The 14295-nt window shown below is 47.9% G+C and overlaps 1 protein-coding gene across 1 annotated transcript; it reads left to right on the forward strand.

Annotated features, from left to right (window-relative positions):
* The first annotated feature begins 222 nt into the window (after positions 1-222).
* Positions 223-672, forward strand: LOC119815644 (60S ribosomal protein L27a-like). Its single transcript, XM_038331883.1, has one exon. The coding sequence runs from the start codon at positions 223-225 to the stop codon at positions 670-672; it is 450 nt and encodes a 149-aa protein (XP_038187811.1).
* The last annotated feature ends 13623 nt before the right edge of the window (positions 673-14295 follow it).

A 14295-nucleotide genomic window follows, 5' to 3' on the forward strand; every position in this document is an offset into this window, starting at 1 on the left:
GGTGACCAAGCCTCTACAGGGTCAGTGGTGGACTTGGGAAGACTTGTAATTAGATACCCTATCCCACCCTAGTCAGCGAGAATCAGACCCATGTGAGCAATGAGCAGAGACCACTCGGGTGTTCAGATACCTGTGGCGAATGTGAGCCTCCTTCTGGTGAATCAGTGCTACAGGAAGCCAACCAAAAGAGTTTTAACTTTGTCTTTCCTTTCAGCTGCCACCATGCCATCCGGACTGAGGAAGACCCAGAAACTCCAGGGTCACATGAGCCATGGTCACAGCTGCATCGGTAAACACCGCAAGCAGCCAGGAGGTTGTGGGAATGCTGGAGGCGCGCATCACCGCAGGATCAACTTCAGCAAATATCACCCAGGTTACTTTGGGAAAGTTGGTATGAGACATTATCATTTAAAGTGGAACCAGAGCTTCTACCCGACTGTCAACCTGGATAAATTGTGGACACTGGTCAGCGAGCAGACACGGGTCAACGCTGCAAAGAACAAAACTGGGGTTTTGTTTCCCATCATTGATGTTGCACGATCAGGTTATTACAAAGTTCTGGGGAAGGAAAAACTTCCTAGGCAGCCTGTCACCGTGAAAGCCGAATTTCTCAGCAGAAGAGCTGAAGAGAAGATAAAAGGTGTTGGAGGTGCCTGTGTCCTGGTGGCTTGAAGCCACCCAAGGAAGTTAATTAAATGCTAACATTTTCCAAAAAAAAAGAGTTTTAAGCTCCAGAGTCTCCTAACAGAACCTGTAAAACATAGGCTTTGATAAGAGATCAGTACAAGAACCAGGAAGCTCTCCAGCTGAAGTCAAAGGTGATCAGCAGAGATCAATACTGAGACACCACAGTCTGATTCCTCAGCCAAGACCGTAACACAGACTCTGCGAAAAAGGCTTCCATGGGGGCAAGACAGAGACAAGCTTAAAATACACACAGAGGCTCACCAAAGAACGGAGAATCCAAATAAAGATATGAAAAATACCAAGGAGTAGGGCTGGAGAGATGGATTGGAGGTTAAGAGCTCTTGCTCCTCCTCCAGAGGACCCTGGTTGGATTTCCAGCACCCACATGGTAGCTCACAACCATCTGTGACTCCAGTGCCTTCTGGCACAATAATCTCCAGGCATCAGACACACAAGTGGTACACAGACATATACCCAAGCAAAATACCCATACACATAAAATCAAATGCAAATGAAAAAAGAATATTAAGGAGAACCAAATGGAGATTTTTTTTAGGACTGAAAACTCAGATAATGGAAAAGATAAAAAAGAAAAACAGAAACTCACGGTGTGTGTGTATGTGTATCTGGGTGTGTAATGTGCTTCACAGGCTCATCTGTTTCAAGCCTTGGTCTTTGACTGCAGGGTATTGTTTGGGGAGGTGGTGGAACCTTTAAGAGATGGGGCTTTGCTGGAAGAAGTGGGTCACGGAGGGATCAACCTTGAGGGTTGTAGTCCAGCCCTCATTCTACCTAAGTCTCTCTGATTCTGGCCCACCGGGAAGTACAACCACTGGTCATAGAGTGGCCCGCCACCATACCTTCCCCATGATGGACAGTATCTTTGAAACAATGAGCCAACACAAGCCCTTCATCCCTTAAGTTGCTTCTTGTATTTGGTGGCAACATTGAGAAATTAGCTACTGTGGTAGGCTTAAGTGACAGACGGAAGGGGGAAAGATCCTGGGCGAGGATGAAACACTGAGCTGAGATGTGGAAGTCAACACAGATGATCCAGGCTGGAGAGGCGATGGACCACCAGAGGCTGGGAAGGCAAACACACACACAGCCCTAGCAACCCAAAGGACTGTATCAGAGAGCTCACACTGATGCCTTCCCGGCATGTTAGTTACTCTTCACGTGACCAAGTACCCAAGAAAAGCAGCATAGGGAAGGGTGTTTCTGACTCACAGTTCAGGGCTACAGTCCATCGAGGTTGGGAAGGCTTGAAGCAGGAGCACAGGGCAGCTGGTCACATTAGGTCCACAGGAAGGAGAGAGAGAGATGAATGCTGGAACCCAGCTTCTTCTTTTTTTTTTCTATTCAGCCCATGGGATGGTGATTCCCATATTTAGGGTGGGTATTTACATCTCAACCAGCCCAATCCAGAAACCCCCTAGACATGTCAAGAGTTTTGTCTCCTAGGTTGTATGTAGACCATGTCAGGTTGACAGTCATCTTTGGTGTTAACTGAAGGGCGCATGTGTTGAAGGCTTGGTTCCCTGTGTGGGTTATGGGGAGGTGGTAGAATCTTTATGGAATGGGGTCTGGTAGGAGATTTTGGGTCACTGGGAGCATGCCTTTGGAGAGGCTGTTGAGTTACTAGTCTTTCCTTTTTTTTTTTTTTTTTACTTTGCTTCTTATCCATGAGGCTAGGGGTTTTAGCTCACCATACACTCCTGCTGTGATGTGTGGCCTTATCACAAGTCCCAAGCATGAACCCATGGACTAAGCCCCCAAGCTGCAAACCAACCCTATTATTGTCCATTATCATCCTAAGATGACTACCTTAGGTATTTGTATTTAGTTATAGTAACCAAAGCTAACTCACAAAGCCATGGGGATCACAGAAGAAGAGGCAGAAGGTATAGCAGGAAAAAAGTACCAAAAAGGGTGAAAATCTCCTGAGTAGAGTGGGAGAGATGGCTCAGCAGTAAAGAGCACTTGCTATTCTTGCAGAGGACCTGAGTTGGGTTCTCACAGTAGCCTGTACCTTCAAATCCAGGGGCTCTGACTCCCTCTGGCCTCCACAGGTACCTGGCCACACATGTGTAGACACACAGTCACACACATAATTAAAAATAAAAATAGCTCTTAAAAAATTAAAGTCTCCCGAGTATGGGCAAGCACTTGAATGCTCAGGAAGCCAAGTGAACCTCAAGCAGGATCAATCCTAAGAGCCCACATGGAACCCTCAGTGCCAAACTTCTGAAAACCAAAGAGAGTGTCTTGATAACAGTGGGAAAGAAGCCTGTCACCTACAGGAAGCACCATCTCAATGACAGCAGAGTCCTCATCAGAAACCACAAAGTTCAAAGGTGTCGGGGCATCCTCCAAGTGTGGGAATAGCCGTCTCCCAGCTCAGAAAGCCACTCCAGCGAGGGCACTCTGAGAAACAGAAGGGTCAGGACTGTCTTAGAGGAGGGAACGAAAAGCTGAAAAGCCCATGCCCCGAGGCTGATAGGAACAAAAGGAGAAACACAAATCTACAGTTATGGTTACAGATGCTGCCAATCCTCTCTAAACAATTGCTAGAACAATGAGACCCAAGGCCAACAAGGATGTAGCAGAGATTAATGCTATCAGCCAACAGGACCTAACCTTCATCCTGGGGCACTCCACCCTGCAGCACACACCTTTCTCTCAAATGCACAGGGACCATTGTTGAGCAGCTGCTTCCTCCAGGCTATGTGACCATCATTGTCTGGAAGCAGAGCTGTTGTGGTGACCTAGGAAGACCCTAGTCATGGCCAGGAACGAAGCCATGTAGCATGGTTTGGGGCAATGAGGCTGTTAACATTCTTAGGTAGAGAGACTCATGGGAGACTGGGCTTGGGCCTGTAAGGGGTCTTGCCTCAGCTGTATGTGCTCCTGAGGAGTGCTGGAGTATACAAGACGTGGAATGTTGGCTGGAGTATACAGGGGGTGGGAGGTTGGCTGGAGTATACAAGATGTGGAATGTTGGCTGGAGTGTACAGGGGGTGGAAGGCTCTTGCCAGTAACGCCAATAAACTCACTGATTTGCTGTTGTGGTTTGAACGTGGAACACTTCAGGCCAGCTCCTGAGTTTGAACTTGGCCACCAGCTGGTGGTGGTATTTTTGGAGGCTGTGGAACATTTCAGAGGTAGATTAGGAAGTGGGTCGCTGATGGTGGGCCATGAGATTGACAGTCTAGTTCTGCTTCCTGCCCCAGGCAGATGTGAGCAAGCCACTGCTACCACCTTGAAGTTATTCCTGTCTCCTTGCCTTCCCTGGACTGTACTCTTAAACCACAAGCCAGGCAAAAGCCATTCTCCTTTAAGAGGCTTCTTGTCAGATACTCAGTAATAGATATGACAATCTTAACTCCTGGATATTCACCAAGCTGGACACGGACAGGCTCTTCTTTGGTCTGCGGGTACCTTTCTTTTCTAGGATGAATAAATGTTTCTTTGCTCTCTGCAGAAAAAGGCATGCGGCAGGCATATGCTCTCCATGTCCTGGGATGGCAAACAGAAAAACCTGCACATACTGAGTCTGATGACAGTAGAATCAAGTCAGAGTCAGCACAGAAGACAGCAAGAGAATCTCCGAACACTTGATAACCAGGAGCGCATGGCTGTGTAACCCATGCCCAGAGGGGGATGCATTTGGAAAGTTCAATGGTCATTCATGGTAAATTTACACAGAGAAACTCCTCAGGGAAATAAAAAAAAACCGCATCTATACAAACCCTGCTGTGGGGAAGAAGAGATGGCTCAGTTGCTAAGATGAAGCCCCTGGGGTGGAGGGAAGCCTGGTGAGGTGACACGTGCTTGTCATCACAGCACTGGGGAGACAAAGACAGGCAGATTCAACCTGGGGCTCACTGGCCAGCCAGCCTGACCTAGCTGGCCAATGAAAGACCCTGTCTCACGTATGTGGACAACTCCTAAGGAAAGAGATTTAAGGTTATTCTCTAGTCTCCACGTGTACACACCCACAGCCCCCCAACTAATACATATATGCACACATGCACAAACACACATGCATGTGCATACATATGAATACACATATGCACACACACACTAACCTGTTAACACTTGTTCAACGGTAAAAGGTCAAAGCTTTCTGTTTCCTCCTGGAAAGAGGCAAGGATACTTATCACCACTAGTAAAGTACAATATTTCTGCTCTAGAAATACTATCTGATGACATTTTTAGCTTTTGAACTGGTAGAAGTTAGCCATCTGCTAAGTCGATACATTCTAAAGGTTTTACGTGACAGTCGAAAGGACATTAGATTAGAATGATAAATGGCTATCTTGGGACTAAAGACAGCTCGAGGTCATTTGGTTCTCTGCCTGCCACTCCCCATCTCTCCACCATCACAAAGTTCTCGCCAGTCAATGAATCTCCAACCCAGAGAACTTCATAGTATCTACAGGCTCCAGGGCAACACAGATACCACTACCGTCCAGGAGGCTGGGGGTCTACAGTGAGTCAATAGGACCCCCTTTGTCCCAGAGGCTCTTGAGAGAACCTGTTTCCTTCATGTTCCATCTTCCAATACCACCTGCATTCCCTGGCTGCTGTCTCCAAGCCCTTCACCTCGTCATCTATTGCTCTGTGAGGGTTACTGGGATCAGGAAACCCAGGACACTCTCCCTGTCCCAAGATCCTGCACCTCTCATCAAGGGAAGGAGTGCTCACATGTTTGGGGAGTGGACACAGGCATCCGTGGTAGGTTAATACTGTCAACCTGATAGGGTCTAGAATCTCCAAATCTGCGAGGCAGTTTCTGGATTGGAATAATTTGGGTGGGAAGATTCACCCTAAGTGTGATCAGCATCATTCCATGGACAGGGGTCCCCGACTGAATAAGAAAAAGCCAAGCTGAGCACCCACATTCACCTCTAATTCCTAGCTGTGGGTACAGTGTGGCCATCTGGCCACCATGACTTCTCTGCTAGGATGTATAAACTAAAACCCTTTCTTCCTTAAGTTGTTCTTACCAGGCTTTTGGTAACAAGAAAAGTAGCTAATATAAAAGTCCAGGGGGCATTACTGAGACTAACACATTTGGTGAACAACACTGTACGTTCATTACATCCTCATGGCTATAGATATCAGCAGACTACAAGGAAGGAGCAGTCCTCCGCTGACTCTAAAACCTTAAGTACCTAGGTATACAAAAGATACACAAAACTGCTACACTGAAAACTGGAGAAAGCAGAAGAAATTTAGAGACCAATGTCAGAGGAGAACAGACGACTCAGGATTGTTGAGCTGTCATTTTCCCTGTGACAGATCAGCAGCTTTCTTTCTTGACAGTGGCATGCTCATTCTGGTCTGTACGGGTCTGTTGCTCCTAGGGCAGCCGGAGAAGTATTGAGGGGAGAAGCTAGAGGACTCTGTTTTCAAAACCTTTACTGGTCAAGATGGAGTGGTCTTGGCGTGAACGCAGATGCAACGAGTAAGGAACCTAAATATGCACATTTGACTCACCGTTGAGCGCATGGTTGAAAAACAGCCGCATGGTGACAAACTGGAAGTTGGAGTGGATCAAAAGAAACCTTGCTTCAGACTTTATATTACATAAAGCCCCCAAACAAGTGGTTTATTGTCTTACAGGTAAAACCGGGGCAATAACATCTAGGAGAAAAACGTGAGGCTGAGTCTCCATGACTTGAAATTGGCCAAGTCTTAAGGCAAGGCTATCCGAACAGAATGCAAAGTCTGTAGGTGTGAGAGAGAATTGATAAACTGGATACCACCTGAGTTAGGAATTTCATAAAAAGACAATTAAAGGATTCACAGTATATTTCCAAAGGGAATTTATATAGTACATACTTAAAGAACACCTGCAAATCTATGTGGAAAAGACATGCACCTCAATTTTATTTATTATTTTTTTGTGTTCATGTGTGTGTGCATATGTGTGTGAAAGTCCATGTGTGTGTGTGTGTGTGTGTGTGTGTGTGTGTGTGAGAGATCAATGCCAAATGTTGTCACTCATAATTTTCTACCTTATTTTTTAGACAGAGTCTTTTGCTGAACTTGGGTCTGCCAGTTCAGCCAGTCTGGCTGGCCAGCAAGCTTCATGGATCCTTCTGTCTCCACTCCCTAGCACTGGGATTGAAGACAAGTACCACCATGCTTTCCAAACTCAGGTCTTTATGTCTGCCTGGCAGACACTTTCCTTACTGAGCTATCTTCCTAGCTGCTCATACACTAGTTAAAAAAGGAACTCCGCCAAAGGCTTGAACGAATACATCTTAGCTAGGCTTCTAGGGGCCATAATTAAACTGGACATATCTCTGTATTCAGAGTTCTCAGGGTATAGCTGCCACTCAGACCACAGGGAAGCCCTGTATCTGTGTCTCTGGAGTGGGCTGGGAAGGACCAGAGGCTCCTCCTGGCCATGCTGCTGGATGCTGGTCTAGATGCATGTGGGTGGCCGTGAATCAGCCCTGCTGGTGGGAGTTTCTGGACATCTGACCATGGTCTGACACTAGGGCTGAGCCTTGCTATCCTTCCTGTGCTTTTCCTCCTCCCCTTTCTCTCCATAGTTTTATAATTCTGAGGGTTGTGTGGGTGCGTATGCACCGCCCTTTGCATGGTATCATCTCCAAGGGTTACTGCTACCTGCTGGGCCTGTCTTTTCTATATTCTTTGTGCTTCAGGGTGAACTCAGCTACTCTTGTCTGCTCCAGGATGAGTACACCAGGTCTCGTTAAACAAGGCAGGTCAGGGTTGTGCTGTGAGGGCTCTGACTGAAAGGTTGACTGGCTGACGAGTACCCACGTAGGGTGGGGGAGGGCAGAGTCCAGCACCTTTGGGCCAGTAGCGCTCGGCTGGCCTGCTGGAACCCTGACCTGGCCTGAGGAGTGATTCAGAGCTGAGCACCCAAGGTACCTATGGATTGTTTACCTGTTCAGTCCTCAGAGACTAAGGTGTGGGAGTAAGCCTGTAGATTTTTAGAGCTGGGTGTTAGGTTAGGGTTATTCCCTCACCCCAAAACATGAGTGTCCATGATCTGGCTGCTCTTGGAGCTAGGCTTTGGGGGTGATCTCAGACCCACTGTCAGATATAAGCTGTAGATTATATATCTGGGAAAACTGGCCCTACAGCAGCAGCCCTTCTGGGTGAGGAGGGGTGGGGGCTCAGGCAAGCAGCCGAAACAGTCCGGTCACCACCGTCAGGGCCAACAACGCTTGGGAGAGTGCACACACAGGTCCCACGCTAGAGAACCAACAATTGCTGCGATGTTCCCTACTATTTAAAAAAGCATAGTGAAATATACACCATGTAAGATCTGCTGCCTTAGTCCTTGTCCTAAGTCATTTCTGTTGCTGTGACAAAACACCCTGACCAAAAGCAGCTTAGGAGAGAAGGAGTTTATAGCTTGGGGGAGAAAGGTTCCTTTCCACCATTGCAGAGATGCTGGGGCAGCAGGAGTTAGTCACATCATACCCACCGTCAAGGGCAAAGAGAATGAACGCATACATGCCTGCCGATCAGCTGGCTTTTTCTACTCTTGCAGTCTGGATCCCAAGCCCAGGGAATGGTGCCAATCACTTTTAGGCTGCGACTTCTCACAGACGTGCTCATAGCCCAAACCAATGTAGACATTTTCTCACTGAGACTCTCTTCCCAGGTGAGGCTGACGATTAAAACTCTCACAGTCATGCACACTTAAAAGTGCATAGTTCCGTGCCATGAGGTGTGCACTCACAGGTTTGCAGCTGTCCCCATCATCTACTTCCAGAATATTCCATTTTCCTAGAAGAAAACTCTGTCAGCCTTAAACTCCGACTCCAATCACTTTCCAACCCCAGGAATCTCATTTTCCCTTCTTCTTCTGTGGATCTAGCAACTCTAGAGATTTTCTGTGAGTGGAACCTTGCAGAATTTTTTCTCTTCTTCTTCTTCTTCTTCTTCTTCTTCTTCTTCTTCTTCTTCTTCTTCTTCTTCTTCTTCTTCTTCTTCTTCTTCTTCTTCTTCTTCTTCTTCTTCTCTTCTTCTTCTTCTTCTTCTTCTTCTTCTTCTTCTTCTTCTTCCTCCTCCTCCTCCTCCTCCTTCTTCCTCTTCCTCCTCCCCCCCTTTCTCCTTCTTCTCCTCCCTCTCCTCCTCGAGATCCTCCTGCCTCTGCTACCTGGGTGCTGGGATTAAAGGTGTGAAACACCAGGGCCCAGAATTTATCTTTTTATGCCCGGTTCAGTTCACTAAAGTTTCATTCACACACTGAAATCCCCTGCCCCTGACTTTTGAGACAGGGTATCTTACTATGTCATCCTGGCTGGCCTCAAATTTGCTATCATTCTGCTACAGGCTCAGGGTGCTGGGATTACAGATGTGTGTAGAGTAATATTCTGGGGCATGGATACAGGCTGTCTTATGCATGTACCAGTGAATTTTGGTTCTTTTGAGTAGTGCTGCCATGAACCTGTGTAGAAGGAAGCGGCGGGGCTGGGTCCTGCTACCCGGCCGCCAGCTAGCTTTACACCCGAAATAATTACACGGAAACTGTATTCTTTTAAAACACTGCCTGGCCCATAGTTTCAGCCTCTTATTGGCTAATTCTCATATCTTGCTTTAACCCATATTTAGTAATTTATATAGCACCACGAGGGGTGCCTTACCAGGAGAGATCTTAACCTGCGTCCATCTTGGAGAGAAGCATCATGGTGGCTCACTATGGCGACTGCCTGAAGCGTCTCCCCTCTTTCCCAGAATTCTGTTCTGTCTACTCCACCTACCTAATTTTCTGTCTCTTAAAGGGCCAAGGCAGTTTTCTTTATTAATTAACCAATGAAAGTAACATAGACAGATAACTCTCCTCCATCATTTCCCCTTTTTCTGTTTAAACAAAAAAGAAAGGCTTCAACTTTAACATAGTAAAATTACATATAACAAAACAGTTATCAAGCAAGTATTACAGTTACAATATTTAGATCTATTTTATTTTTTATCATAACTAAGGAAAGCTATAACTATCTATTTATTCTTCAACTCCATCAAAGACTCCAGAAGAATATAATATTATCTAAGTAAACAAGTCATATGTAACTTTCAAACTCTAGAAATGACAGAGACAACTCGCTGCCTGGACAGTCACCCGAAGTTCCTCTGTACCGTTGGGGCATCCATCTTCAGCCTTCAGGCCCATAAGTATCCAACAGATATTTCCATGAAGCAGGAAATTCCAAAGACAGTTCAGTCACTTTCTGCTGTGTCCTGCAGAACGTCTCGTAGACTCTTTAATGAATCAGGAACCCCAAAAGACCATCTCACCTTTAGGCAAGTTCAGCAGTCCTCTTTCTGTGGGTTCCTTGTGTCCAGTTTATGCAACAGTCCAGGCAAGAGCAGTTTCTTGCCCAAATGGCTAACAAACTCCATAAGTAGCCCCTTTGATGCCCATCTTCCTCTCGAAGTAGACTGGTGCTGCCAGGAGCAGACGTGTCTCATTGTCATGAAAAACCCTAAGTTATTAAAACATTAAATGCCATATTCTGTAGTCTTTGAAAGATATGAAGAATGTCTATCTAACTGAAATATATCTCTACATATCTAGAAAATCTAATAACATGACTACAAGCTTAACTATTATCAATGATTATCCATTAACAACCTATATTTCCTAATTATACATTACATTCTTAAATGAACTACACAATCACAATAGCTTAATCAAGATCAGAAATACATACACATATAACAAAATTGACCTTAACATCCATACCAATGCAAATTATTCATATCTATATCATCTCCCCCTTTAACCCCTCTGACCGCCGGTACACGCCGGTACACGCCCGTACAAACCTAGATATGCAAACATCTCTTGGAGACCCCGTCCATTGTTCTGGGTGTGTATCCAGAGCAGTGCTTTCCTATGAATACACACTTCAGTGGATGCGATTGTGTGTGTGTGTGTGTCTACATCTGTGTGTGTAGACTATAGGTTGTTGTTAAGTGTCTTCAATCATTCCTGAGTTAGGTTCTCTTACTAGTTTTAGAGTCATTGATTCTATTAGGCCTGCTGGCCAGCAAACTCCAGGGATCCTCCGGTCCCTGACTTCTCAGGGCTGGTATTCTATGTTTGCCAGGCTTTTTGTTTTTTTAAATGAAGGCACAGAGGATTCAAACACCAGGCAGGTCCTCATGCTTACCTGGTGTGCACTCTGCTGACTGTCTTCCAAGGCCCTGGCTGTGACGAATTACTGAGGAAAATGTCCTCCTGACCCACTGTGTAGAATGCAACTTGAACTCATGTTCTTTTTCTGTCCAAAGGGTCAGAGCAACTATGCATGCCCCACTAGTCTGGTTGGGGCCTGGGCCTGGGGAGCCAGTAAGGGAATATTCCCTTTTCTCCCCACTGAGGCTTAGTAAGAGGTGATCCAGAAAGGATGAGCAAGCTGGCCAGACCCCTCAGGTCAGAGTGGGGGAGTAGCAGCATAGAGGGGTGATCAGGGGCTAGAACCAACAAAGTCCACTTGACTGTCATAGACCCAGTGGCTCTCAGGGTTGGCCTGACTGACTCAGTGATGGCTCCAGAGTAGGATTTGGGCCTGGTGTTCTGTCTCAGGGTCTTTTCTGTCCCCCAAATTATCTTCGGGTTCATATTCTCTAGGGGCTACATTGAAACTGCCTGGGGCCCAGGAGATGGGGTAACCAGAGGCCAAAAGAGAGAGGGATGAAGGGCTGTAGGGCAAGAGAGGTTCAGCTCTCAGGGACAGTAGGAGAAAGCCCGATACGCTCTCAAACTAGACAAGCAGAAGTTGGTATGGGGAGTACCAGCCGTGTGGGAGGCTGGCATTGGCCACTTTCAGCAGCCATCTATGTGTTCCTTGCTGTGGACGCTGCCAAAACACTGGTCCTTTGGCCAGTACCAGAACCAGAGGGCTTAGGACTTCCTTCAGCTGCCCAGCCAGATCTTGGGAGGAATTCTGTTTGCCTAATGATTCAGAGAAACAAACAAGCACAGAAATGCTCCGAATCAGGGCAGCCCCGCCGCAAAATCAAATTGACGCTATTCCTTTTGCCTCTGATGTTGGGGTGCAGTTCCTGGCCCCAGGCAGGCTGGGCCAAATCTCAGTTCCTTCCGGGCAGGATGAAACAGCACTCCCATGGTCATTGCTTCACCACGTCTCTCCCGTTGCCCCCCCCCAAATAAACCTGGAGAAATTTAAGATGCTTTTCTCCCTTATCAAGGAAGTTCGTGGCTTAGTAAAGACCCGCTGGGAAGCCTGCCCCTTCTGTCAACACGTGAAGCAGTTCCTGAAAGTGGCAGGGCTGCCCAACCGCTCCAGGGCTGTCCCCTTCCCCAGCTGGTGCTACTTCCTTTCTGCCCCTGCTGAACAATGGACTATCAGTCTTTTGCATAAAGCCCCAACAAAGCCCAATCAAACAAGAAGATGCACTTTCCCCCCAAATGCCAACTTTGTAATCAGAGTTGGACTTGGCAGTAGGCTCAGCTCCGCCCCAGGCTTTCAGGACACCCATGCAATACATGGTTAAGTATGGGGGATAGAACTGGATGAGAAGCCGTCAGGATCATAAAACCTGTTGGGTTTTTCTATGTGCTGTGATTGTGCCTGTGTCCAGAATGACAGGCTAGGAAGTGCCGCTCCGCTCTGTGGAAGAGGAAGCAGGAACACTTTCTAGTCTCTTGGTTAGCCTCGAGTCTCTGGGAAATCTCCGGGGGGATGGTGGACAGCCACTGAGTCCTTTCCCAGAGACCAGGAGCAAGCTCAGAGGACCCTGTGCCCACAGAGACTCTGTATTCACTGTGCAGCTGCTCTGAGGCACAGAGAGGATGGTGGGCTGGTCCGGGCCACATAATACAGGATGCCATCTTCTGTCCAGGAAGTAAACCCTAAGACGAAGTGCGCCCCTGGCTTCCCAGGAAGAGTCCTTAACCACTCACCCCTGGGGAGGAGTAAAGGGTTGAGGGATCTCAGGTCTGCCCTGCACGGCACATAGATTCTCTGAATAAGGCTGATCTGAGGGCCCCGGGACTTTGCCTAGAAACTGGAAGGGACAAGTGTGGGGAGTGGGGAAATGCGAGCCCTGGAGCTCCAGATGCTGAGATCTGAGGCCCTACCCAGCTCATATGGACCAGAGACAGCCTGGGCTAAGAGTCAGGCTGTGTCAGGGCTGTCGGGGGGCGAAGGCCGGTAGAGTGGGTCTGATTGATACTTTAATGTTAAGTGGGTGTAGGCACGAGGCTTTGCCTTTGAAGCTCCTGGGGTAGGAAGGGAAGGGAGCTGGAATGAGCATACTGTCCCCTGGAGAACTCAAAGCATCCTCCAAGGCCAGGTTAGACTTGCAGATGAGGGGTCTTTGTGTGAGGGTCATGGAGTCTTGGCACTTCCAGCCACACCTTCAATTCACCAGGCTGTCCAAACTGGCTGCTTTTTGCCTTACTGTGGGCCTGATCCCAAAGTGGTCCAGCTGCATGAGGCTTAATCTCCACAGAATCACCAGGCTGACCTGCTAGGATCAAGGGGGTATCAGATGCTGGCTTCTTGTCCCACATTGTGGGGGTGCAGAGGTGGGGTCAGTAGTCAGACAACAACGTGACAGTTATGCTTTGCCCTGTTTTGGTCCCTAATATTTCCCTAACTCCATGGCAACAGTTGGGGTGTAATCCCGGCCCTTCCTTTCTGGACTGCAATGAGCCATTCACTTATCAGCTCCTCAAGGAAGGGCTCCAGCCCAGCCCAGGCCCAGCCCTAGAACCGAGTGGCCTCAGGGGCCAAGGAAAGGAAGGCTTCTGGACCACTGCCCTAGCCCCGTGGCTCCCGTGCCTCCATGTGCACCATGTGCAGTGTCCTTGCTGTATGTCCTTTAGGACAGCGAGGCTCCAGCAGCTGAGCACAGGCTCCAGCAGCTGAGCACAGTCTCCACCAGTGATCCATCCCACAAGTCAGGCTTGACTGGCTTCTAGGTTGAGCCATTGCTGCCCTACCTGACATGGGTCAGAAGCAGAGCAGGCTCTATCCCAGGGTGGAAGAAAGGCAAGAAGCCGGCCAGACTGACTGGGGTCTGAGGGGTCAGAGTGGGGCTAAAGGTATTGGGGGGGGGAGGCAGAAGCCACTGGAGCCTACAGGGTGGATTTGTGAATTGAATCGTTGGTACTGAGATGACTAAGCTTCAGGGAGAGTATTGGTTGTAACCGGGGTTCAGTTAGGTTGGATTTACATGGGAACCATCAACAAGCCTGGTAGTTGATGCCCAGTGATTGAAGTACCCAGAACTGGATACTAAAGGAAACTCAGTACCCACACGGCCATAACAGGGCTAGGCAGTCACATGGGCCTGGTCTCCAGAGCAGCCCTTATAATTCAGTGTGCCAAGGCCTAGAGATGGTCTGTCTGGTCTGTGAGCTGGTCAAGGGATCAGTTTACTGTGGTTCAACCCAGTCTCGGACATGATGTGATACCCATCAAAATCAGGTTGATAACTCAGAGGGCCAAAGGGTCAGGACGTGATTTGGGCCTGTTTCTTTGTGCTAGGGCCATAGACACTACTCATCCGGGAGCCTCCTGCCTTGTTGCTGGGGGGGGAGGGGGAGGGACTGCATAGCCATGGTTGTGCACTTAC

This window comes from Arvicola amphibius, chromosome 1 (genome assembly GCF_903992535.2).
Source record: "Arvicola amphibius chromosome 1, mArvAmp1.2, whole genome shotgun sequence".
NCBI lineage: Eukaryota > Metazoa > Chordata > Mammalia > Rodentia > Cricetidae > Arvicola > Arvicola amphibius.